This window comes from Schistocerca cancellata, chromosome 10 (genome assembly GCF_023864275.1).
Source record: "Schistocerca cancellata isolate TAMUIC-IGC-003103 chromosome 10, iqSchCanc2.1, whole genome shotgun sequence".
Classification (NCBI taxonomy): Eukaryota; Metazoa; Arthropoda; class Insecta; order Orthoptera; family Acrididae; genus Schistocerca; species Schistocerca cancellata.
In genome coordinates, this window is record NC_064635.1 from 164,262,185 (window position 1) to 164,289,657 (window position 27,473).

Genomic DNA, 27,473 nt, shown 5'->3' on the forward strand with positions numbered 1-27,473 from the left:
GGCTGTCTGGCGGACGCCGTGTTAAACCTGAGGGGTGAGTAGTGGAGCAGGCGACGCGACCTTACCTTTGAGGCGCACCTTGTCCCCCAGGATCTGCAGGAACTCCTCGAACATGGGGCTGTTGTCGTTGTTGTCGAGGATCTCCTCCTCGGTGTACTGGCCCTCCTTCACGTAGATCACCCCCACCTTCAGCTCGGACTTGATGAACACCTGAAACACAGGAAGGCGTGCCTCTGAGGCCACTCGCCAAGTAGCTCCGTCGCTGCGCTCTCTGGACTACACTGGAAGATTTAGTGTGCGACAGTGGGGGCGCTGCTGTGTGACAGAAAAATGAAGAAGGGCGACAGAAAAGGGAAGGGAGCGGCGAAGTATTAAAGTGAAGAAGAAGAAGAAGAAGAAGAAGAGCAAGAGAATGCATTCGACGGAGATAAACTGGGAAGGGGGAATCGATGTATTAAAGGAAATTATGAACATATCTACAGACATATTCAACAGCAAATGACGTTGGCTGAAAACGTTTTCTCGATGAGATGCAGGGACCTCTAGGTGAGTATGGGTAATTCCGCTCACATTTGACAATTTTATTATCAATCACATCTACTGAAACAACACCAATGTCTATCTTTGCCGCTGTATGCTCTGGTTATCCCATTACATAATTCCTTCCAATCATATTTCCCTCATTTCTCAATGCTCTTAGCTCATGCAAGAAACCTAAAATTTTCACCCACAGAAGTCGTTATGTCAGAAAATTTCACTTTTTGTATCTATCTGTCATTATCACTTTCATAATAATAATAATAATAATAAATAATAGTAATTATTATTATTAGTCGAAGCAAGGGCAGCAGCAGCAGCAGCTGTAGGACTGCTACTACTACCATTATTACTTTATTACTTACTCACATTGTCTATACATACACTATATGATTAAATCTGTCCAGACACCTGGCTGAAAATGACTTACAAGTTTTTGGTGCCCTCCATCGGTAATTTTGCAATTCAGTACGGTGTTGGCCCACACTTATCCATGATGACAGCTTCCACTCTCGCAGGCATACATTGAATCAAATCCTGGAAGCTTTCTTCGGGAATGGCTACCCACTCTTCAAGGAGTGTTGCACTGAGGAGAAGTATCAATGTCGGTCGGTGGAGCCTGGCATGAAGTCGGCGTTCCAAAGCATCCGAAAAGTGTTCTATAGGATTCAAGTCAGGACTCTGTGCAGGCCAGTCAATTACAGGGGTGTTATTGCCGTGTAACCACTCCGCCATAGGCCGTACATTATGAACAGGTGCTGGATCGTGTTGAAAGATGCAATCGCCATCCCCGAGTTGCTCTTCCACAGTGAGAAGCAAGAAGGTACTTAAAACATCAATGTAGGCCTGTGCAGTGATAGTACCACGCAAAATATCAAGGGGTGCAAGCACCCTTCATGAAAAAACACGACCACACCATAACACCACCGCCTCCGAATTTAGCTGCTGGCACTACACACGCTGGCAGATTACTTTCACCGGGCATTTGACATACCCACAGCCTGCCATCGGATCGCCACATTGTGTACCGAAATTCGTCACTCCAGAAAACGTTTTTCCACTGTTCAATGGTCAAATGTTTACGCTCCTTACACCAAGCGAGTTGTCGTTTGGCATTTACTGGCGTGATGTATAGCTTATAAGCAGCCGCTTGACCATGAAATCCAAGTTTTCTCTACTCCCGCCTAACTGTCATTGTACTTGCAGTGGATCCTGATGCAGTTTGGATTTCCTGTGTGATGGTCTGGATACATGTCTCCCTAGTACCCATTATGACCCTCTACAATTCTCGGCGGTCTCTGTCAGTCAACAGACGAGGTCATCCTGTACGCTTTTGTGCTGTACGTGTCCCTTCACGTTTCCACTTCACTTCACTATCACATCGGAAACAGTGTATCTAGGGATGTTTAGGAGTGTGAAAATCTCGAGTGCAGACGTATGACACAAGTGATACCCAATCACCTGACCACGTTCGAAGTCCGTGAGTTCTGCGGAGCGCCCGATTCAGCTCTCTCACTATGTCTAGTGACTACTGAGGTCACTGACATGGAGTACCTGGTAATATGTGGCAGCATAATGCCAATGAAAAAAATATGTTTTTGTGGGTGTCCGGATAATTTTGATCACATAGTGTAATTTCAAATCAATTTTAAATCTGATAATATTATTTTATTACAATTTGTCATATTAAAATTATTGTTCTTTCTCAGGTAACTACGATGTCAAAGAATACTGTATGTGTGAATCCCTGGTCCAAAGCAAGTAAGGGCATGAACGCCATAATCTGATCAGGTTAAATAAATAAATAAAATCATAAGATAATATGACTTATGGAGGACGAATTTTTGTATGACATATCGAAGGAGATTAGATAACGTATTGAAAGATTTTTGGTGTTCTACTTTATGTACTTACTTTTAATATTTAATTTTGTTTTGGTTTCCTAAATCATTCTTAATCGAAAAGGAGAAAATGATGCCTGAAGTCTTGTATTATCTATAGAAACAATGTATTAAACAGTATGCTGATCAAGTTCAGTCAAAATTTGAGAAGTTCACTGTTTGCGCAAACATATTTTACATGAATAATTACGTTGCGTCTACCAGCCACTGCGTTATGAATGGGTTCAAAACGAGCAGGATGCACATCTTAACGAAAGTTTTCCGTTTTTTTCCCTCAAATTCATTATACTCCTAAAAAAGCTTCTTGTTTTTAGTCGGCATCTGAATCATGTAATTCATTGCTGCCACACAAGCTTGTCAGCTGACTTTGATCAGATCGAATTTCAGGTGATCAAAATTCAAATTTTCCTTAGTAATTTGTACGTATTACATTAGCAGGATCTGTTTTCTTCTTCCCTATTTTTCGTTTGATTTCTAATCATCGCAGTTTCTTTGGTTTTCCGTTTCTTTCAACACCTGTTTCTACGGTGTAGGCGACAAAATTGTGGAGTGTTGCTTTTCTCTGTTGGTGTTTCTAAATCTGTAGCTTTATTGCAACCCTATAATTCTAATAAAAAGTAAATATACAAAGCTGCGTGGTTATACAAAGTAACTTGCTATTGCTCGCCATATTACCGCAGCATGTACTGGTTGGCCAAGTATATTACGAAAAAGTTATATCAATTGCAACGAATTAAATTCTTATAGATCTTATAATCAAATGTTTCCCTGAGACAGTTAAGTCTCTTCATTATCTACGATAATGATCGAGGAAGCGGAAATGAATTATCGTAGATAATGAAGAGACAAATGTATCAGGGAAACATTTAGTTACAAGATCTATAAGATCACTATGGTACAGGACTTTCCCTTTACGTCCAACGCTGGGGTGCTATTCCAGAGAGCCCTGGCAGCAGTGATAATGAATTGAAGTTTGCGGCACTCAACGTGTGTAATTCGTGCAGCAATGTTGACCATTGTGCTGGTGGTAGTGTAATGGTTAGTATTTCTGCCTCGCAAGAAGACCCGGGTTCGAATCCCGGCCGCCGCACAAATTTTAATTCATTTATTCTGCTTCGATCATTATCGTAGAATTAAATTCTCATTCTCTGGACGTTGATATATGTGAATAACATTTCTCTTATACGTCTATTTACGAATGCGAGGGGATACCTGAGAAAAAAAGAATCGGAATAAAATTGCAGTGGGCGGAGCTTGTGTAGTACGCATTTCTGCCGCTAGGCGCGTATAGCGCAACCCATTGCCAGTTCAGTGCCGCCTGTGTTGTCGACCTGGTTTGTTCTGCTCATCTGCAGTGTTGTTTCTTATGATAGCAAGTCTAAATGAACAGTGTGTAGCTGTGAATTTTTGTTTTCTACTCGGTAAAAGTCCCGCTGAAACTGTTTTAACGTTGAAAACAGCTTGCCAAGACGACACTGTGGCATAAACTCAAAGTGCACGAGTGATTTGCTCAGTTTAAAAATGGCGACTTGTCGATTGCTGACAAACCTCGTTCTGAACGTCCATCAACTGCCAGAATTGACGAAAAAATTGAAAAAAAAATCGTGAGCTAGTGTTCGCAGACCGCCGACAGACAACTGATCAAACATCAGAGATTAGTGGGTTACCTTGGAGCTCGGTTCAGCGGATTGGTGAGCAACAGGGTTGCAGCCAAGTTTGTTCCTCGAGTCCTCAAGGACAATCAAAAGGAACGTCGAGTTGCAAAATGTCGTCTTTTGAAACAACAACTGATGATATGTCATGGTGCGATGGTTACGACCCAGAACAAAGCAACAATGAAGCCAATGTGTAGGCCCATTATTGTAGCGACGCCATCAATGACAAAAATTATATAAGTTCTTCCAACAGTCATATAATACTAGAAGTACAGAAGGAATAATTTTAATAATTGGAAAACGGCGTCCTGCAATATTTTTCAATTCATATTACGCCAGAGGTACAGTTTTTATTAATAACAATATCAATGAATGCTTACGCTGGCACTGCACATAGGCAGCTATCCTGGAGCGTCAAGCCACACAGAGAAAGTTAATTAAAATTGTTTAAATGTACTATCGCGTAATATTAAAAAAGGATTTTTAATCCATCGTGAGTAGAACTGAAGGCTTCACGTTGAGATACGTATGCTATTGTTGGTGATAGCGCCCTGAGAAAAATCAGCCGTGGCTTTTAACAAACATAAAAGAAGAAAGATTTATTATTTCTGTTTTTCAAAACAGTTTCATACAATAAGAATAACGGCACTATTATCGTTGTATGAAGTACTGAAATATTAACCATAAAATGCATTAAAAATATTATGAGATAGCCTGCAGGAAATTTGCAAACTTCTGCAACACCATTTCCGAAATTTGTTATCAGTTGCGCTGAACAAGCCTTTTCGTTGTCAAAATAGACACTTGTAGTGACCATAAGCGCATATTACCGTCCTGAAAAAAGTCGATGTTAACATGATATTGAGAGAAATACATCGTCTCATTTGACGAAACTATTAGTAAACAATCCGTGAGTTCAGATTGGAAATTTACAAATCTGTACTTCGATTCACATTGAATAGTGAGTATCCTTGCAAATGCTAATGCTTCTACTTAAGGAGTGCTTGTATCTCATAAGTAAAAAATCTATTTTCGTCAAAGATGTGAATTTAATAATAAACCATATCTCCTACACAGTAATCTGTTGTAACACTAATGCACAAGTATGAAAAAAAAGTACATCATAATACGTAGTTGGAAATCAATAAGGGGATAAGTGCCAATTTTTAGTTATATCCGAAATACCAGGCCAAGTGACGTTGCCAACAAGCTGAAAAGCGGGTTAAGCGCTGCGATCATATCTGGTAGCGTATAACGAGGCTAAAGCAGGCTAACGCGAGTAACTGCCCCAAAGCTTTGTAATTGTTTGTAGTGTGTGACAGAGACTTTGCCCAGATTGGAAAACGTAAGAAGCTAACAGAATGTCGGAGTGTGAAGTACCTAAGTATCTTGTAAAACTTATAGACAAAGCGACCCCTAAGAATCTCTTTGTGTTTACTATGCTCCAGCCTGCGGACTTTTTATTGAAAAAAAAAAACAGCCGATGCACATATTAACACAATGAAAATAAATATTTCCAAATGTAGTTGGATCCAAGTGAAAAAATTGCACATGATGTCGTCAAGATGAGAAGAATGTTTAACTAACTTCAAGGCTGGAACACTCTAAGATTTTATAGAAAGCGATTACCACTAACATAATAAAGAACTCTGTTTTACAGTGGCAACTATGTAAAAACAAGTTGGTCAGCTGAAAAGAAGAAGATCTGCTACCGTACTAGAAAGCAGCTGATAGAACATGTTTCGAACAGCCATTCAATTAAAATTGCTTTGTACTCTATAAAATTAACAGAAGGATTAGAACTAATTTAATCACAGGACAAGGTATCTGTAAAATGTTTCAGTGATATGTTTATTATTAACACAACTCATAAATCCTTGAGATTTCTTTCACTGGCATTTACCTCGTTTTTGCTGATACCTGCACGGTATTTGGTATGTTGTTTTTCAGAATCAAATATTTATTTTCATTGAAAAAACGAAGGGAACTTAAAAAAATGTTTGCAACAGTTGTGTGATTCTTACTGTAGATAATATATTTTGTTAACTGTTGATGTTTCTTCATTAAAATAATTTTGGCAAAACAAAACCAAACGGACTAAATTTCTCGGAATGAGTCTTTTGGCACTTATCCCGTTATTGATTTACTCTGAGGGTGCGGCAGCGTTCATAGTAGGACATTAAAAACACCATCAGGCAGTAACTGTAATTTATTTATTACCTATTATGTCAATTAATAGATGAAGGTATGACATTTACTAATGTGTAAGTCATTGTCTATTGCGTGGGTTACTTTCTGAATATGAATCCTGTCAAATGATACCCCCTCTCCACAGCACATTCATCTAGGCGGCGTTGGAAGCTTTCCATAATTCGGCTTAATGTATTCACTGGGACATTGCCGACGGCGGTTCTGGTGCGATCCTTCAACTCAGGTATGGTAGCCCCAAAGGAAAAAGTCTGTACATGAACGGTCATGTGAGCGAGGCGGCCAGGAAATGTCACCAAGACGGGAAATTACTCTACCGGGAAATTTCTGTCGCAGGAAATGCATGCAATTCTGGCTCTAAGCGAGGTCGCTCCGTCTTTTGAAATCATAATTGTTACACATCCACATCGACCATACCTAATTGGGGAAGAACGAAGTCTTGCAGCATCTTTAGGTAGCGTTCACTGGTGACTGTTACAGCCACACCGCTGTCATCCTCAAAGAAGTAAGGGCCAATAATCCCAGAGGAATCAACTCCACACCACACTGTGACACAAGGACTGTGCAAGGGCTCGATGTGCAGTTCATGCGGGTTTACATCACTCCAATAACGCATATTCTGCTTATTCACGGTGTTGTGGATTGGCAAGAGAGCCAACCCGGTTTTGAGAGGAAGCCGAAAGGCACGCGTTTAAGCTCACGCAGGCTGGCGTGAGGTCTGGAACAGGACAAGGAAATTAGACTAGCAAAAAAGGACGTAGCTGTGGAATACTTAACTTTAGTCCATAAATGGTGAACATCGCTCATGACTGTACATGTTTTACAGCATCAATAGTAACTGGTAATGGCGCCTTGCTAGGTCGTAGCAAATGACGTAGCTGAAGGCTATGCTAACTATCGTCTCGGCAAATGAGAGCGTATTTTGTCAGTGAACCATCGCTAGCAAAGTCGGCTGTACAACTGGGGCGAGTGCTAGGAAGTCTCTCTAGACCTGCCGTGTGGCGGCGCTCGGTCTGCAATCACTGATAGTGGCGACACGCGGGTCCGACGTATACTAACGGACCGCGGACGATTCAAAGGCTACCACCTAGCAAGTGTGGTGTCTGGCGGTGACACCACACACGGAACCACATAACTCGAAATGAGCTTCATCTGACATCAGGATGGTGTGCAACATTTGTGGATTTTGAAGAATGAGATCGCGCATGGTTAAGCAGAATGTTTCACGTGAAACCTAATCGCGAGGCCTAATTTCCTGAACAATCTGCAGCTTATATGGATGAAAATGGAGATCTTCGTGCAATATTCTCCTGAATGAGCGATCGGACATATGCACAATTTGCACATGACGACGAACAGGTCTTTTTGGGCTACGCAATAGTACAGCACTAACATTTTCCACGGCTTCTGGTGTCCATACAGTTCCTTCACTTCTTCCCGGTTTGCCACTACAAACAGAACCTGTTGTTCGAAATGCACGACACCCACCTCACAAGGGTCCGTCCATCTGGAACTTTCCCATGACGTCCCAAGCTGAAATGTTGCCGAAATAGACACTGGGTAGCAATAAGAGAGTCGTTATTCTTGAAATAACTTTCAACAGCAAAGGCACGATGCTGTGCTCTCCAACGCTTCATATCAGTGTCACACTCTAAATGGCAGCTCATTAGTACATGAATGCGGCACGAGCTGGCGAGCATTCCTGAAGTACGTCATTGTACTGCGCAAGGCAGATTACGTTATGAACGCTGCCGCACCCTGTATACGTTGATAACAGCTTTATAGCAGCTAGCTGCAACCTGGGAATGAGTCATCGCTCGAAATCAGTAGTGGTAAATAAAACATAAAAGAAGCAGCTGTGGTGCATTATCATTACCATAGCATGCAGGTCATACGATTTGTTTAGGCTGTAGAACAGAATACTCAAGAAGTATCGCATATAGTTGGTAAAAACTGTAACTGTAATTATATTTCGATACTCATGGCTCTGAAGGTGGTTGTATATCCTCACATCCTTCCGATTTGAGAACTGTCTCACCCTGAGAGGTGGAGTGGGAACAAGACACAAGCCTGCGACGACATGAATCGAATACGTTGCAGAGTTAACTCATAATTATAGAGAACTAGCTGAGTACCCAGAGTTTCCTGGGTATCTATTTTTTCCATTCTATAAATCAAATTTTTCGTTCCTCTTTCATCTGTAAATCTCCTCCTCGACCCTCTGTCTGTCCATCAATTTCTCCCCCATGTCTCTCTCCATCTCTACCTCTTTCCTCTCTCTGTCATCTGCTTCTCCATCCTCTGGGCATTTACTCCTCTACCTCTCTCTGTCCATCTCCATCTCCACTTCCCCTTATCTCTGTCCATTTCATCCTTCTTCCTCCCCATCTCCTCCTTCTCCTTCCAACTTATCACCCCTACCCCAGTAGTATGTTGCTGCTTTTTACTCATACAGTATTCCTTTCGAGTTAATAAGTAGCATTTGCATCAAGTCTGGATGATATCGATCCAGGGGTTTAAGAGGAGATTTTTAAGCTTGGCTTTGCCAGCGTACGTACATATAACATATATTTGACATATTTCACACATACACTATGTGATCAAAAGTATCCGGACACCTGGCTGGAAATGACTTACAAGTTTGTGGCGCCCTCTATCGGTAATGCTGGAATTCAGTAAGTTGTTGGCCCACCCTTAGCCTTGATGACTGCTTCCACTCTCGCAGGCACACGTTCATTCAGGCACTGGTAGGTTTCTTTAGGAGTGGCTGCCCATTCTCCACGGAGTGCTGCACTGAGAAGAGGGCTCGATGTCGTTCGCTGAGGCCTGGCACGAAGTCGGCGTTCCAAAACATTCCAAAGGTGTTCTATAGGATTCAGGTCAGGACTCTATGCAGGCCAGTCCATTACACAGACGTTATTGTCGTGTAACCACTCCACCACAGGCCGTGCAATTACGAACAGGTGCTCGATCGTGTTGAAAGAGGCAATCGCCATCCCCGAAATGCTCTTCAACAGTGGGAAGCAAGAAGGTGCTTAAAACATCAATGTAGGCCTGTGGTATGATAGTGTCCGCAAAACAACAAGGGGTGCAAATCCTCTTCATGAAAAACACGACCACACCATAACACCGCCGCCTCCGAATTTTACTGTTGGCACTGCACATGCTGGCAGATAACGTTCACCGGGCATTCGCCATACCCACACCATGCCATCGGATCGCCACATTGTGTACCGTGACTCGTCACTCCACACTACGTTTTCCACTGTTCATTCGTCCAATGATTACGCTCCTTACACCAAGCGAGGCATCATTTGGCATTTACCGACGTGACGTGTGGCTTATGAGCAGCCACTCGACCATGAAATCCAGTTTTTTCACCTCCCGCCTAACTATGATAATACTTGTAGTGGATCCTGATGCAGCTTGGAATTCCTGTGCGATGGTCTGGGTAGATGTCTGCCTACTACACACTGCCACCTTCTTCAACTGTCGGCGGTCTCCGTCAGTCAACAGACGAGTTCCGGCTGTACACTTTTGTGCTGTACGTGTCCCTTCACATTTCCACTTCACTATCACATCGGAAACAGTGAACCTAGGGATCAGCTGTATCACACAAGAGACACCCAATCACCTGACCATGTTCGAAGTCCGTGAGTTCTGCAGAGCATCCCGTTCTGTTCTCTCACGATGTCTAATGTTTATTAACTCTCTACAGTAAATTGATTTCTTAGGATGGATAGGATGAGTGACTGCTGTGTACGTACGCAGGAGGAGCTGGCCACTGTTCGCGAACAGCTGAACGTATTGATGGCCGCGGTCAGCCGTCTTCAGGCTGCTGCCTCGGAGTGTAGCGGCAGTGGGGAGTCTGGTGCGTTGCATGGTACACCCCAGGTGTTACATGCTTCAGCCACTGTCCCTGCTGTCGAGACATCTTCGCGGGTACCGGGCGCAGTTGGGCCACCCTCTCCCCAAGGGGAGTGGCGGGTTCAGCGGCGTTCGCGGCGCACGAGGCGGAGGGTCAATGTGGAGGCTGGCCGTGTGGCATCGCCCGCTCCTTCAGCAAGGTCCGAGCAGGCACACGGGGGGAGGGGTTTATTAGTTATTGGGAGCTCCAACGCTAGGAGGGTGATGGAGCCCCTTAGGGAAATAGCGGGAAGGTCGGGGAAGAAGGCCAGTGTTCACTCTGTCTGCTTGCCGGGGGGTCTCATCCGAGATGTGGATAGAGAGCACTGGGTGCACCCGACTGCAAATTGTTGCTCATGTCGGCACCAATGACTCCTGCCGTCTGGGTTCAGAGGTCATCCTCAGTTCGTATAGGCGGTTGGCGGAGTTGGTGAAGGAGGAAAGCCTCGCTCGCGGGGTAGAATCTGAGCTAACTATTTGTAGTATCGTTCCCATAACCGATCGCGGACCTCTGGTTTGGAGTCGAGTAGAAGGCAAACCAGAGGCTCAGACGATTCTGCGGAGATATGGGGTGCAAATTTCTCTACCTCCGCTATCGGGTGGAGAAATGTAGGGTCCCCCTGAATAGGTCAGGCGTGCACTACACGCCGGAAGCGGCTACAAGGGTAGCGGAGTACGTGTGGAGTGCACATGTGGCTTTTTAGGTTAGAGAATTCCCTCTGTAGGCCCGACAAGACGCCTCCTGAGACGCGGTAAGGTAGGAGTAGGCGAAATGCAACAGGGAATAACAATATTCATGTGCTAATAGTAAACATGGAGAGCTGCATCAAACCAGTCTCAGGACTGAAGACCACAACAACAACAACAATAGTAAACAGCAGGATCGTCTGTAGAAAGGTCCCAGAACTGCTCTCATTAATAAACGGTCACAACGCCCATATAGTACTAGAGACAGAAAGTTGGCTGAAACCAGACCGACAAGACGCCTCCTGAGACGCGGTAAGGTAGGAGTAGGCGAAATGCAACAGGGAATAACAATATTCATGTGCTAATAGTAAACATGGAGAGCTGCATCAAACCAGTCTCAGGACTGAAGACCACAACAACAACAACAACAATAGTAAACAGCAGGATCGTCTGTAGAAAGGTCCCAGAACTGCTCTCATTAATAAACGGTCACAACGCCCATATAGTACTAGAGACAGAAAGTTGGCTGAAACCAGACGTAAACAGTAATGAAATCCTAAACTCAGATTGGAATGTATACCGCAGAGACAGGCTGGACAGTGAAGGGGGAGGCGTGTTTATAGCGATAAGAAGTGCAATAGTATGGAAGGAAATTGACGGAGATCCGAACTGTGAAATGATTTGGGTGAAGGTCACGGTTAAAGCAGGCTCAGACATGGTAATTGGATGTCTCTATAGGCCCCCTCACTCAGCAGCTGTTGTGCCTGAGCACCTGAAGGATAATTTGGAAAAATTTTTCGAGTAGCTTTCCCCACCATGTTATAGTTGTGGGTGGAGTTTTTAATTTTCCGGATATAGACTGGGAGACCCAAACGTTCATAACGGGTGGCAGGGACAAAGAATCCAGTGAAATTTTTTAAGTGCTTTCTCTGAGAACTACCTTGAGCGGTTAAACTCGTGGCGATAACATATTAGACCTTCTGGTGACAAACAGACCCGAACTATTTGAAACAGTTAACGCAGAACAGGGAATCAGCGATTATAAAGCGGTTACTGCATCGATGATTTCGGCCGTAAATATAAATATTAAAAAAGGTAGGAAGATTTTTCTGTTTAGCAAAAGTGACAAAAAGCAGATTACAGAGTGCCTGACGGCTCAACACAAAAATTTTGTCTCAAGTACAGATATTGTTGAGGATCAGTGGAAAAAGTTCAAAACCATCGTACAATATGCATTAGATGAGTATGTGCCAAGCAAAATCGTAAGAGATGGAAAAGAGCCACCGTGGTACAACAACCGAGATAAAAAACTGTTGCGGAAGGAAAGGGAACCTCACAGCAAACATAAACATAGCCAAAGCCTTGCAGACAAACAAAAATTACGCGAAGCAAAATGTAATGTGAGGAGGGCCATGCGAGAATTCGAAAGTAAATTTCTATGTACTGACTTGGCAGAAAATCCTAAGAAATTTTTGTCTTATGTCAAAGCGGTAGGTGGATCAAAACAAAATGTCCAGACACTCTGTGACCAAAATGGTACTGAAAAAGAGGATGACAGACTAAAGGCCGAAATACTAAATGTCTTTTTCCAAAGCTGTTTCACAGAGGAAGACTGCACTGTAGTTCCTTCTCTAGATTGTCACACAGATGACAAAATAGTAGATATCGAAATAGACGACAGAGGGATAGAGGAACAATTAAAATCGCTCAAAAGAGGAAAGGCTGCTGGACCTGATGGGATACCAGTTCGATTTTACACAGAGTACGCGAAGGAACTTGCCCTCCTTCTTGCAGCGGTGTACCGTAGGTCTCTAGAAGAGCGTAGCGTTCCAGAGGATTGGAAAGGGGCACAGGTCATCCCCGTTTTCAAGAAGGGGCATCGAACAGATGTTCAAAACTGACCTATATCGCTATCGTGGATCAGTTGTAGAATTTTTTTAACAGGTATTATGTATGACTTTTCTGGAAACTAGAAATCTACTCTGTACGAATCAGCATGGGTTTCGAAAAAGACAGTCATGTGAAACCCAGCTCACGCTATTCGTCCACGAGACTCAGAGGGCCATAGACGGGTTCCCAGGTAGATGCCGTGTTTCTTGACTTCCGCAAGGCGTTCGATACAGTTCCCCACAGTCGCTTAATGAACAAAGTAAGAGCATATGGACTATCAGACCAATTGTGTGATTGGATTCAAGAGTTCCTAGATAACAGGACGCAGTATGTCATTCTCAATGGAGAGAAGTCTTCCGAAGTAAGAGTGATTTCAGGTGTGCCTCAGGGGAGTGTCGTAGGACCGTTTCTATTCACAATATACATAAATGACCTGGTGGATGACATCGGAAGTTCACTGAGGCTTTTTGCGGATGATGCTGTAGTGTATCGAGAGGTTGTAACAATGGAAAATAGTACTGAAATGAAGGAGGATCTGCAGCGAATTGACGCATGGTGCAGGGAATGGCAATTGAATCTCAATGTAGACAAGTGTAATGTTCTGCGAATACATAGAAAGAAAGATCCCATATCATTTAGCTACAATATAGCAGGTCAGCAACTGGAAGCAGCTAATTCCATAAATGATCTGGGAGTACGCATTAGGAGTGATTTAAAATGGAATGATCATATCGTCGGTAAAGCAGATGCCAGACTGAGATTCATTGGAAGAATCCAAAGGAAATGCAATTCGAAAACAGAGGAAGTAGGTTACAGTACGCTTGTTCGCCCACTGGTTGAATACTGCTCAGCAGTGTGGGATCCGTACCAGATAGGGTTGATAGAAGAGATAGAGAAGATCCAACGGAGAGCTGCGCGCTTCGTTACAGGATCATTTAGTAATCGCGAAAGCGTTACGGATATGATAGATAAACTCCAGTGGAAGACTGCAAGAGAGACGCTCAGTAGCTCGGTACGGGCTTTTGTAAAAGTTTGGAGAACATACTTTCTCCGAGGAGTCAAGCAGTATATTGCTCCCTCCCACGTATATCTCACGAAGAGACCATGAGGATAAAGTGAGAGAGATTAGAGCCCACACAGAGGCATACAGACAATCCTTCTTTCCACGAACAATACGAAACTGGGATAGAAGGGAGAACCGATAGAAGTACTCAAGGTACACTCCGCCACACACCGTCAGGTGGCTTGCGGAGTATGGATGTAGATGTAGATGTAATAACAACTGAGGTCGCTCATATGGAGCAACTGGCATTAGGTGGCAGCACAATGCACCTAATAAGAATAACGTATGTTTTGGGGGGTGTCCGCATACTTTTGATCACATAGTGTATTTGAAGGTACGCTTTACCTGTATCTCTAGAGAATATCGTATTCAGACATTTCTATGTTTATGAAGTCATATCTTCTGAACTATGTGCCGTACAATGATATAATTTTGTAGGTACATAAAGTGGCATACGTAGGTAAAGTGTTGCGAAAGGGGTAATACCAAGTAGTAATAAATTAAACGTAATGCATGATGCCGTAGTTTTTCACGCATCTCAGTGTTTTTGTCGTCATATCTCCTGAACTATCCTTCGAACAATGATATAATTTTGCCAGCTCATTCAGTGGTGTTTGTGAATACTGTCTGCAAAATCGCGACTACAGTTGGTTGTAAAGAGATAATACATTAGAACTTCATGCCAGATGCAGCAGTTCTACTGCACGTTACTTCCTGACTGTTGGGTGGAAGGTGGCCGATGGACCTGTCGCTGCAGTAATCCGGACAGGTAAGTAAAACACTGACTAAAGAAGTGCACTTTAACAACGTATAATCAACTCAACTTGTGCGAAATACCTGCCTATCTACAAGCAATGGCTCGACATGGGTGTGCGTGTATGTACACTGAATATTTGCCTGTAGAGCTGTTCCTGGACAAGTCGGTGTAGCGGTCGCCACCGACGGGCGACTAGAGGTAATCTCGAACTACAAGGCAATCTGTATATTGAGCAAGCAGTAAAGGAAACAAAAGAAAAATTCGGAGTAGGTATTAAAATTCGTGGAGAATAAGTAAAAACTTTGAGGTTCGCCGATGACATTGTAATTCTGTCAGAGACAGCAAAGGACTTGGAAGAACAGTTGAATGGAATGGACAGTGTCTTGAAAGGAGGGTATAAGATGAACATCAACAAAAGTAAAACAAGGAGAATGGAATGTAGTCGAATTAAGTCGGGTGATGCTGAGGGAATTAGATTAGGAAATGAGACACTTAAAGTAGTAAAGGAGTTTTGCTATTTAGGGAGTAAAATAACTGATGATGGTCGAAGTAGAGAGGATATAAAATGTGGACTGGCAATGGCAAGGAAATCGTTTCTGAAGAAGAGAAATTTGTTAACATCGAGTATAGATTTAAGTGTCAGGAAGTCGTTTCTGAAAGAATTTGTATGGAGTGTAGCCATGTATGGAAGTGAAACATGGACGATAACTAGTATGGACAAGAAGAGAATAGAAGCTTTCGAAATGTGGTGCTACAGAAGAATGCTGAAGATAAGGTGGGTAGATCACGTAACTAATGAGAAGGTATTGAATAGGATTGGGGACAAGAGAAGTTTGTGGGACAACTTGACTAGAAGAAGGGATCGGTTGGTAGGACATGTTTTGAGGCATCAAGGGATCACAAATTTAGCATTGGAGGGCAGCGTGGAGGGTAAAAATCGTAGGGGGAGACCAAGAGATGAATACACTAAGCAGATTCAGACGAATGTAGGTTGCAGTAGGTACTGGGAGATGAAGAAGCTTGCACAGGATAGAGTAGCATGGAGAGCTGCATCAAACCAGTCTCAGGACTGAAGACCACAACAACAACAACAAGGCTGGTAGCCAGTTACCCGCCACTTATATTGGCGGTCTTCATTGGTCGGTGGCCTGGGGGGTTCTTCAGTGGCTGCGATGCTCGAAGCAGCGTTCGCGATGCCCGCAGGAACCTTCGAGGCACCGGCTTCGGTATTATCTGTTGGCTACGATACTAGACTGTCATTCTCAAATACTGGATGAATAAAATCTGGGTATTCGCGTGTCGTTGCCTACTCTTCCTTTTCATCCTCAGACCCACCCTTTTGATAGGTACTATCCGCACACTGATTCTTTGCAGACAGCAAGTGATACGTGTACCACATTTGGTTGAAATCGTCCAGTGGCTTAGGAGGAGATATGGAACACATACAAAATGTATGTAATAAAAAGAAAATTGATGATGTGTTAAATGACAATCAGTTTGGCTTTAGGAAAGGTAAAGGCACCAGAAGGGGCAATTCTGACGTTGCGGTAAGTAATAGAAACAAGACAAAAAAAGTCAAGGCCCTTTCACAGAACCTGTCGACATCTAAAAAGCGTTCGACAATGTAAAATGGTTCAAGATATCCGAAATTCTGAGAAAAATAGGGGTAAGCTATAGGGAGAGACGGTTAATATACAATATGTACAAGAGCCAAGAGGGAATAATAAGAGTGGACGACCAAGAACGAAGTGCTCGGATTAAAAAAGGAGTAAGGCAGGGTTTAGTCTTTCGCTTCTACTACTCAGTCTGTACATCGAAGAAGCAATGATGAAACAAAAAAATGTTCAGGAGTGAGATTAAAATTCAAGGTGAAAGGCTATCAATGACACGATTCGCTGATGACTGCTATCCTGAGCGAAATTGAAGAAGAAGTACACGATCTGTTGAATGGAATGAACGGTCTAATGAGTACAGAATATAGATTTAGAGTAAATCGAAGAAAGGCGAAAGTACCGAGAAATAGCAGAAATGAGAACAGCGTGAAACTTAACATCAGGATTGATGGTCACGAAGTAGATGAAGTTAAGGAAATCTGCTATATAGGCAGTAAAATAACCAAGTACGGACGGAGCACGGAGGACATCAAAAGCAGAATAGCACTGGCAAAAAGGGCATTCCGGGACAAGAGAAGCCTGCTAGTATCAAACGTAGGCCTTAACCTGAGGAAGACATTTCTGAGAATCTACGGCTGGAGCACAGCATTGTACGGTAGTGAAACATGGACTGTGGGAAAACCGGAACGGAAGGGAATCGCAGCATTTACGATGTGGTGCTACAGACGAAATTTGTGAATTAGGTGGCTGATAAAGTAAGGAATGAGGAGGTTCTGCGCAGAATCAGAGGGGAAAGGAATATGTGGAAAATGTTGACAAGGAGAAGGGACGGGATGATAGGACATCTGCTAAGACATGAGGGAATGACTTCCATGGTACTAGAGGGAGCTGCAGAGAACAAAAACTGGGGAGGAAGACGGTCATTGAAAAACATCCAACAAATAATTGAGGACGTAGGTGGCAAGTGCTACTCTGAGACGAAGAGGTTGACACAGAAAGGAATTTGTGGCGGGCGGCATCAAACCAGTCAGGGCGGGTGATGACTCAAAAAATAAAAAATTAAAAAAATTAAAAAGTAAATAAAAATGAAAAGATGTCTTGCACAGTGAATATCCCCGTACTGCAGAATACAAGAGCGTATCCTAAACTCTAACATCATAATCTTCCTGAACAAAATGAAGGTATACTTGAAAAAAAGAGACAGCATTGGTCATATATTTTTTACTATCGCAAAATCGATTTTCTGTCACTGAGTGACCATCTTCAGTGCTATATTGTATAACTTAAATTAGGATGCACTGTTGTCAATAAGCTTACGGCAATCACATAGTCTATGTGATTGCCGTAAGCTAATTGACAACAGTGCATCCTAATTTAAGTTATACAATATAGCACTGAAGATGGTCACTCAGTGACAGAAAATCGATTTTGCGATAGTAAAAAATGTACGACCAATGCTGTCTCTTTTTTCAAGTATACCTGTTATCTGGTCGTAGTCCACACGACAACATGGAGTCGCCAATCAATAAAATGAAGGTACTCTCAATGTATAGCTCCGAATTAGCAAAAGACTTTCGTGTGAAACACAATTGTCTGTTTTCACATTTGATACGTTGCAGATGCAGCTGAACGGCCAGATTCCGTCCACCTAGATTTCCAAGTTTCGACACTGTATCACATCCTCAACTACTAACCAAGATACGATCTCTTGGAGTGTCTTCGCAAATATCTGATTTGGGATTCGAAGCATATTTCATTGAAAGAGCCCACTAGCTTATACCGGATCGGCGAATGTTCCACAGAAACGAAAGCAGCATCGGGTGTTCTTCGAGGAAGCGTAATAAAACCTGTAAATTTTTGAGTACTTGTAAACAACTAAGCAGACAGGATCCGCAGCACTACCACATTGTCAGCTCACGGCGCACTGTTGTGTACAGGAGGGTATAGTCGTTGGACGTTAGTAAGGAAACGCCACAAGAATTTGGACGAAACTTCCATTCAGTGCAATGAAAAGTAGCTCTTCGTCCTTCCTAGACCTATCGTCCCCAGTCGCGTATAATTTCACACCATGTTGATAATCATTAATTTGTGCCCTTCCAATCACAACTGAATGAAACACCATTTTTGTACCACACGCGTTTCGCTTTTGTTATTTGCAAGGCATCTTCAGTAGCAGATTTCGAGGATGCCGATCCATATGTGTTCTTTTTCCTTTTTTACTTTTTTACAGCTGTTCTTCGTTTGCCTACTGCCATTTGAAATTTTGTTTGTTGGACGTTAGTAAGGAAACGCCACAAGAATTTGGACGAAACTTCCATCCAGTGCAATGAAAAGTAGCTCTTCGTCCTTCCTAGACCTATCGTCCCCAGTCGCGTATAATTTCACACCATGTTGATAATCATTAATTTGTGCCCTTCCAATCACAGCTGAATGAAACACCATTTTTGTACCACACGCGTTTCGCTTTTGTTATTTGCATCTTCAGTAGCAGATTTCGAGGATGCCGATCCATACGTGTTCTTTTTCCTTTTTTACTTTTTTACAGCTGTTCTTCGCTTGCCTACTGCCATTTGAAATTTTGTTTTCAGAGTACTAGAAATCTGTGAATAGGGTGTTCAGTTCCTAGTGTTGTGAAGACATGATATCAAATGGCAGTAAGCAGAAGAAGAACAGCCAGACAAAGAAGCCAGCGGTCCCGGCGTGTTCTAGCACTGCGTGGACCTGGCTCCTCCTGAGTCCCCAACTGAACTGGCCCACTCACACGACCCAGAAAAACAACGACGTCGCCATAAAGATAAGTTACTACATATCGATAACCGCCACTGCTGCTACTAGCGGACAGGCAATGCCTGCGAAAACGAGTGGCGCCAGTCAGCACGAGAAGAAGACAGACAACCGCAGCCATGACAATTAAACGATACGGTCTGGCCTTCAACAGAGTGCGGAAACCTACGAACAGCACCAACACGAGCCGCAGCACAGCTCAGACATACTACAAAATATAGAAAGACAGTTCACATGTCACAGGATAGGGGACTTTCCAGAGCTTTGAGACAGCTCCACTGTTGTTTGTAGCAACATTGCGACTACACCACCCATCGAAATCAATTCGTGTTCTGGAATTTTCGCGAAGTCAATCCGTTGTTGAAACGGAACGTGCGTTCTGCCGTCGATTCAGCAGGAAGCCCTTTCTGTACAAGCAGATTTGTGACTGGCATACAAAACTGTTGGATGTTGATTGCATATGTGAAGCGTGCGCACACGTCTGGCAAAAATGTGGAGTACAGCGGAGATGCGTTTGCGCAGAGTCAGCTTCAACTTCCTCAAACAAGGGTGTTGCGTGTTCTGAAACGACGGTTCAAATGGCTCTGAGCACTATGCGACTTAACTTCTGAGGTCATCAGTCGCCTAGAACGTAGAACTAATTGAACCTAACTAACTAACCTAAGGACATCACACACATCCATGCCCGAGGCAGGATTCGAACCTGCGACCGCAGCGGTCGCTCGGCTCCACACTGCAGCGCCTAGAACCGCACGGCCACTCCGGTCGGCTGAAACGACGGCTTACGAGTGACAGTTACTGCAGCAACTGCGTCCCGGCGACCATAACAGAAGTTACGAATCTTGCATTTCCTTTATCCAGGATACGGCAGAGGACACTTTTTCCGAACGACTCATCTTTTCGGACGAATCGACGTTCCATCTGTCGGGTAAAGTAAACCGTTGTAATATCAGAATTTGGGGATCACAAAATCCTGGCGTCGCCGTAGGACGCGAAGGAGACTCACCGAAACTGAATGCGTCTTGTGCCTTTTCTACTCACAAAGTTTACGGAACTTTGTTTTTTGCAGAGGAAACATTGATAGGAATGTCGTACCTGGACATGCTGCAAAATCGTTTGTTTCCGCAACTTCACGAAGACACCAACGATTTGCTTTTTATGCATGGCGACGCCCTGGTTAACTTGAGTTGCGACCTTACCCTCAAGCCACCATCGCACAATTTTGGATTGGACGAGGTCTACATCAAGATCTTGTTCATTACTTTTGGCCTCTCAGGTCACATGACGTCAAACCTTTGATCTTTTCTTTTTCTCTGGGTTACATAAAAGGCAGAGTATTTGTCCCATTTTGGAACCTACTCTTCAAGAGCTGAAGAAACTAACTGGTGAAGCCGTCGAGTCAGCAAACAGGACCCCGCGGGATAGCCGCGTGGTCTAGGGGGCCTTGTCACGGTTCGTGCGGGGCCCCCCGTCGGAGGTTCGAGTCTTTCCTAGGGCACGGGTGTGTGTGTTGTCCTTAGCGTAACTTAGTTTTACTTAGATTAAGTAGAGTGTAAGCCTAGGGACTGATGACCTCAGCAGTTTGTTCCCATAGGAAGTTATCAGAAAAAAATTCAGTAAACAGGGACCTGCTGATTGCTGTCTTGAATGTGGAATGGACTACCGTTTCCATGTTTCTGGAACAGTACATGATGCTGATGTTGAGTGTATAGTATAGTGTTTGTGCGGCGATAAAACTCTGAATCTACCCCTCTCAGTTCGTGGATGGCGATTGCATCTTTCAACACGACCGAGCACCTGTTCGTAATGCACGGCCTGTAACGGAGTGGTTACACGACAATAACATCCGTGTAATGGACTGGCCTGCACAGAGTCCTGACCTGAATAGTATAGAACACCTTTGGAATGTTTTGGAACGCCGATTTCGTGCCAAGCCTCACCGACCGACATCGATAGCTCTCCTCAGTGCAGCTCTCTCTGAAGACTGGACTACCACTCCCCACGAAACCTCCCTGCACCTGTGTGAACGTATGCCTGCGAGAATGGAAACTGTCATCATGGCTAAGTGTGGGCCAACACCATACTGAATTCCAGCATTACCAATGGACGGCACCATGAATTTGTAAGTCACTTTCAGCCAGGTGTCCTGATACTTTAAATGACATAGTGTTAGCGATGGAGGGCGCCACGAACTTGTAAGTGCAATATGTTCCTATTTTCATAGTTTGTCTGCGACTAACAAGTGAATTTTATTCTTTTTTTCTGAATGGGACTTTAAATGTGCATAAAACATATTCCCTAGTTCTACAGCAGATTGAAGTCAGAGATTTAGGCGTGTATATTGCGAAATATATCTGCACTGAATTTATATTGCATGGAAACAGGTCGCGAGAGGCTGAAATTTATGTGAGTCCGCGCGCAGTTTCAATTAACTGCGGAACTGCGGCGTCCATTTGGTCAGTCAAGGACTGGAGGGTGATAAGAGTGGCACAAGAAATGAAGAGACGGATAACGTTAACAACGCAGTCGAAAAATAGTCATGAATTATATAAAGTGTTCGAGAATGATGTTTAGAAAATTTAGGAACGGGTTCCTTACATGGAAACAAGAAAACAATGTCCGGTAATCATGGGCTCTAAAATACATACCTTAAGAGCTATGAGCACTTGTTGATCCTCGGTACTGTGCAACAGATTTCTTCTATTGTAAGCCCTTTACTTCCCATATTTTGGAAGGTGGTAGTATGGATCAAAACAAGAAAAAAATGGGAACTAAAATTGTACCTTGAGAGCTATGATGACTTGTTCGGTAGAAGAGATGTGTTTCAAAGTAGTAAAGGTGAACAAGCACTCGCAGTTCTTAACGTATGCATTTTAGAGTCCATGTATACTGTACATTTTTTCTTTTTTTGGTTTAAGGAACCTGTCGTCAAATTTTTAAAACGTCATTCTGAAGCATCCTCTATATGTAAACGCAATAAAATAAGCTGCAAGACAACGAGGAACGTATGTCATTATACTGTTACGGTACCTGCCAAATTAAAACCGAATACCAAACTGGTTGATAATGGGAGCAAGAATAAAAAGAAAAGTCAAGACACATTCATAGGATTTGTTGCCCTGGAAAAAGCGTTCGACGATGTGAAATGGTGAAAGATGTTCGAAATTCTGAGAAAAATATGGGTAAGATATTTGGAGAGACGGTTAATATGCAATATGTACAAGAGCCAAGAGGGAATAATAAGAGTGGACGACCAAGAACGAAGTGCTCGGATTAAAAACGGTGTAAGACAGGGATGTAGTCTTTCGCCCCTTCTGTTCAATCTGTACATCGAAGAGGCAATGATGGAAATAAAAGATATGTTCAGGAGTGAAATCAAATACAAGGTGAAAGGATATTAATATACGATTCGCTGCCGATATTGCTATCCTGGGTAAAGTGTAGAATCTGCTGAGTGGAATGAGCAATTTAATGAGTATAGAATATGGACTGAGAGTAAATCGAAGAAAGATGAAAGTAATGCCAAGTAGCAGAATTGAGAACAGTGCGAAAGATCAGGATTGATGGTCACGAAGTAGATAAAGATAAGGAATTCTGCTACCTAGACAGTAAAGTAAACTATGACGGACGTCGCAAGGGGGACATCAAAACGAGACTAATACTGGGAAAACGTGGCATACCTGTCCAAGAGTAGTCTACTAGTATCAACAGTAGGCCTTAAATTGAGGAAGAAATTTCTGAGAATGTACGTATGGAGTACAGCATTGTATGGTAGTGATACATGAAATGTGGGGTATCCGGAACAGAAGAGAATCGAAGCATTTGAGATGTGGTGCTAGAGACGAATGTTGAAAATTAGGTGGACTGATTAGGTAAGGAATGAGGAGGCTTTGCGCAGAATCGGAGAGGAAAGATACTAGGGTTGGAACTTAAACAGTGGCAACCATTTATTCAGAACCGATACAAAAGAGTTACATGTTTGCACTTTTTACTGTCCTTCACCAGCGTTGTGTAGAATCCGTTGCCAGCGATGTTGAAGATGTAGTATACCGTTAGCAGAGCCTGTTCTGTTGATGGTGCGAATGGAGCGGTCTACTGCCTGTCGAAGCTCTGAAACAGTTCTGAAGCGAATACCACGAAGTGGTTCCTTCATCTTCGGAATCAAATCAAAGTCACAAGGACCTAGGTACGGGCAGTATGGTGGACGCAGTACTTCCCAGTCCCATCGACCGAACAGAGCAGCCACAGCTTGCGCTGTATGCGCCCGCGTATTGTAGTGCAAAATGATGGGTGGGTTGGGCAGAAAGTGTCGCCGCTTCTTTCGAAAAGCTGGTCGAAGGTGCTGCTCCAAAAACGAACAGTAGTACTGTGCACTGACGGTCTGCCGTGGAGCAACGTAATGTGATAGGATAACACCATCGCAGTCGTACACGAGAATCACCATAACTTTAGACCGCTCCATGCCCACCATCAACAGAACAGGCTCTGCTAACGGTATACTACGCCTTCCACTTCGCTGGCAACGGGTTATACACAACGCTGGTGACTACTTTGAACGACAGTAACAGGTGCAAACATGTAACTCTTTTCTATCGGTTGCAATAAATAATTGCCACTATTTAAGTTAGAATCATCGTATATGTCTCAAACGACCTCGATGTCAATGGGACGTTAAATCCAGTATTTCTCTCTTCCTTCAGATTAAAACTACACTACTGGCCATTAAAATTGCTACACCATGAAGAAATGCAGATGAACGGGTATTCATTGGACAGATATATTATACTAGAGCTGAAATGTGATTACATTTTCACGCAATTTGGTTGCATAGATCCGGAGAAATGAGCACCCCGAACAACCATCTCTGGCAGTAATAACGGCCTTGATACGCTTGGCAGTTGAGTCAAACAGAGCTTGGATGGCATGTACAGGTACAGCTGTCCATGCAGCTTAAACACGATACCGCAGTTCATCAAGAGTAGTGACTGGCGTATTGTGGAGATCCAGTTGCTCGGCCACCATTGACCAGACGTTTTCAATTGGTGAGAGATCTGGAGAATGTGCTGACAGGGCAGCAGTCGAACATTTTCTGTATCCAGAAAGGCCCGTACAGCACCTGCAGCATGCGGTCGTGCATTATCCTGCTGAAATGTAGGGTTTCACAGGGATTGAATGAGGGTAGAGCCACGGGTCGTAACACATGTGAAATGTAACGTCCACTGTTCAAAGTGCCGTCAATGCGAACAAGAGGTGACCGAGACGTGTAACCAATGGCACCCCATACCATCACGCCGGGTGATACGCCAGTATGGCGATGACGAATACACGCTTCCAATGTGCGTCCACCGCGATGTCACCAAACACGGATGGGACGCTATAAAGAGAACCTGGATTTATCCGAAAAAATGACGTTTTGCCATTCGCGCACCCAGGGTCGTCGTTGAGTACACCATCGCAGGCGCTCCTGTCTGTGATGCAGCGTAAAGGTAAACCGCAGCCACGGTCTCCAAGCTGATAGTCCATGCTGCTGCAAACGTCGTCGAACTGTTTGTGCAGATGGTTGTTGTCTTGCAAACGTCCCCATCTGTTGACTCAGGGATCGAGACGTGGCTGCACGATCCGTTACAGCAATGCGGATAAGATGGCTTTCATCTCGACTGCTAGTGATACGAAGCCGTTGGTATCCAGCACGGCGTTCCGTATTACCGTCCTGAACCCACCGAATCCATATTCTGCTAACAGCCATTGGATCTCGACCAACGCGAGCAGCAATGTCGCGATACGATAAACCGGAATCGCGATAGGCTACAATCCGACCTTTATCAAAGTCGGAAACGTGATGGTACGCATTTCTCCTCCTTACACGAGGCATCACAACAACGTTTCACCAGGGATCGTCGGTCAGCTGCTGTTTGTGTGTGAGAAATCGGTTGGAAACTTTCCCCATGTCAGCACGTTGTAGGCGTCGCCACCGGCGCCAACCTTGTGTGAATGCTCTGAAAAGCTAATCATTTGTATATCACGTATCTTCTTCTTGTAGGTTAAATTTAGCGTCTGTAGCACGTCATCTTCGTGGTGTAGCAATTTTAATGGCCAGTAGCGTACAAATACCCTTGGAATGGGAATCAGGATCTTGTCTTTGGCGCACAGTTTTATTATCTGTCTGGCAAATATAGTAATATAGGAACATACATGCAGGTCGTAATCTGGCGTGCCGAATTCAGTGGACGGACCTCGGCGGGGCGTACGCGATGGAAAGCTTTTGCGCCCGCTATGGGTACGGGCAGAATTCCCTCGCCGTGGAAATCGCCCAGCAGACGTGGCTGCCTATCTCGCGTGGGGAATAGGTCATCACGGCACGTTGCTCAGACCAAGTTCATTCCCTGGCGGGCGGCCTGTGGTAACCTTTGCGTGTTAGAGCATCCGACGACCTCCTACAGCCGCAGCGGGCCGCGTGTTTAATCTCGCGCGGCCCGCAGAACGGCGGAGGGAGCAGACCGACTGCCGATAAGGCGCTCCGACAGCGGCCGACCGGGCCTGTCCGTGGCAGGGGGGCAACGCCGCAGGCGATAACGCTGCCTGGCGACGCGGACACAATCCACGTGTCACTCCGATCACAGGCGCCACGAGAAAAACGTCACTCCGCTTCACAAGTGCTGTAACGTTCGTCAAATTTCCATTTCCACGAAAACACACACGATGACAAGCAAAACCGTGAACAGCCTTAAGATAAATCTGTCCAAAACAGATGGTTACGCACAACGAGTGGGTAGCTGCAAGACAAATAATACTGTATATTGAGCCTGCAGCCACTGTGAATCAAGACAAAAAGTAATTAATGAAATTAGCAGCCATTGGGCATTCACTTAAGTCTGTTGTGTACATAGTTCCGCGTAGTCAGCGCGTACGCAACTTTCCCACTAGAGCGCGCCCCGCTAAGCACAACAGCGCAGGCACAGCGCTCGTCCGTCTCTGCACTACGAGATGGCGCTGCCATAGAGACGGACCAAATTCTGCTTCCGGCGATCCGCGTATTAATATGTAACGCAGCCAATGAGATTACTGTTAACGTAGAACCTTTTCTCCTCGCGGATCACACTCGCGCAGTGATACACGAACGTACGAGGTATTGTAACGAGTGTAAAGACCTCCTATCAGTCAGTCTGCATTTGTCTGTACCAGTCTGCATTAGTCTGTACCAGTCTGTACGAGTTCTACATTTGTCTATAGTCTATAGTCAAGTTTCAGTCTGCGCCTAATAAGATTACCATATTCCTGTACATAGCCATGAAGATAAATATACAGACACTTTTGTCAATTATCAGAGATATATGTGAGAATAAGATTAACGTACCAATACCAAAGGAACTTCAGATTGTCAATTGTAAATAGCACGCAGAACCAAGTTAAGTAATTTTTATGCTTGTTATTATTTTAATAAATGTGTATGAAAATTAATCAAGTTCTGTTTACAGTTGGTCACCGTCAATCTGCTACTCTAAGCGTGCAAGTGGCATTTATATCGCCTGACCTAACGGCAGAAGATAAACACGCCACAATAAGACCATGAGACATATTGCTGACACTCGCCTACTTCGTTAGAGCGACAACTCAAATAATTTGATGGTGTGTGTACTCAAGGTCTTACAGTACGCACACCACAAAGTCAATGGGAAAAGTTGAAAATTTGCACTGGATCAGTACTCGAACCCAGGTCTCCTGTTTACTAGGCAGATGTGCTGTGCACGGATGGGGCAATGGTCAGCGCATCTGCTGGAGTCACAGGTTCGAATTCCAGTCTGGCACATATTTTCAACTTCTTGCACTGATTTAAAACAATACCCACTTACCGCTAATGTCATTAATTCCTTTGTGTCTTGACTTATAGTGGCTGCAGAATCAAAATTATACAGCGTATTTCAGATGATGAGGAAGTCCCATACTCCTCGACAGAGCGTAGGGGACGATCCGGGACACCCGCACCGCTCTACTAGGCAAGGTCCTAGCGGAGGTGGTTTGCCATTGCCTTCCTCCGACCATAATGGGGATGAATGATGATGGTGAAGACGACACAACAACACCCAGCCATCACGAGGTAGGAAAAATCCCAGACCCCGCCGGGAATCGAACCCAGGAACCCGTGCGCGGGAAGCGAGAACGCTACCGCGAGACCACGAGCTGTGGACCCTATTTCAGAAATAATTTTTAAAAAATTCGTTGACAGGTTCACTACAGCATATCGGGAAATAAGTGCCCAGTAAACATGTGGTCTAAAATCCATACATTAAGATCTATGAGCACTTGTTCATCTCTGGTACTGTGCAAGACATCTCTTCTACTGGAAGTTCTTTGTTTCCCATATTACGAATGTAGTATGCATCAAAACAGGAAAAAAAGTCTATACATCACTCCACTACACAACTGCTCTAATATTCTCAAATTTCCATTTTGACAAACACACACACAGGATGC

The 27,473-nt window shown here is 43.9% G+C and overlaps 1 protein-coding gene across 1 annotated transcript in view; it reads right to left on the reverse strand.

The window, feature by feature from the left end:
• The window catches only part of LOC126106220 (rap1 GTPase-activating protein 1-like), a 397,582-nt gene that overhangs the window by 155,362 nt on the left and 214,747 nt on the right, over positions 1 to 27,473 (reverse strand). Inside the window, exon 3 of the mRNA XM_049912450.1 lies at positions 66 to 210. Coding sequence (XP_049768407.1) covers positions 66 to 210 — 145 coding nt within the window. The remainder of the gene's footprint in view (positions 1 to 65; positions 211 to 27,473) is intronic.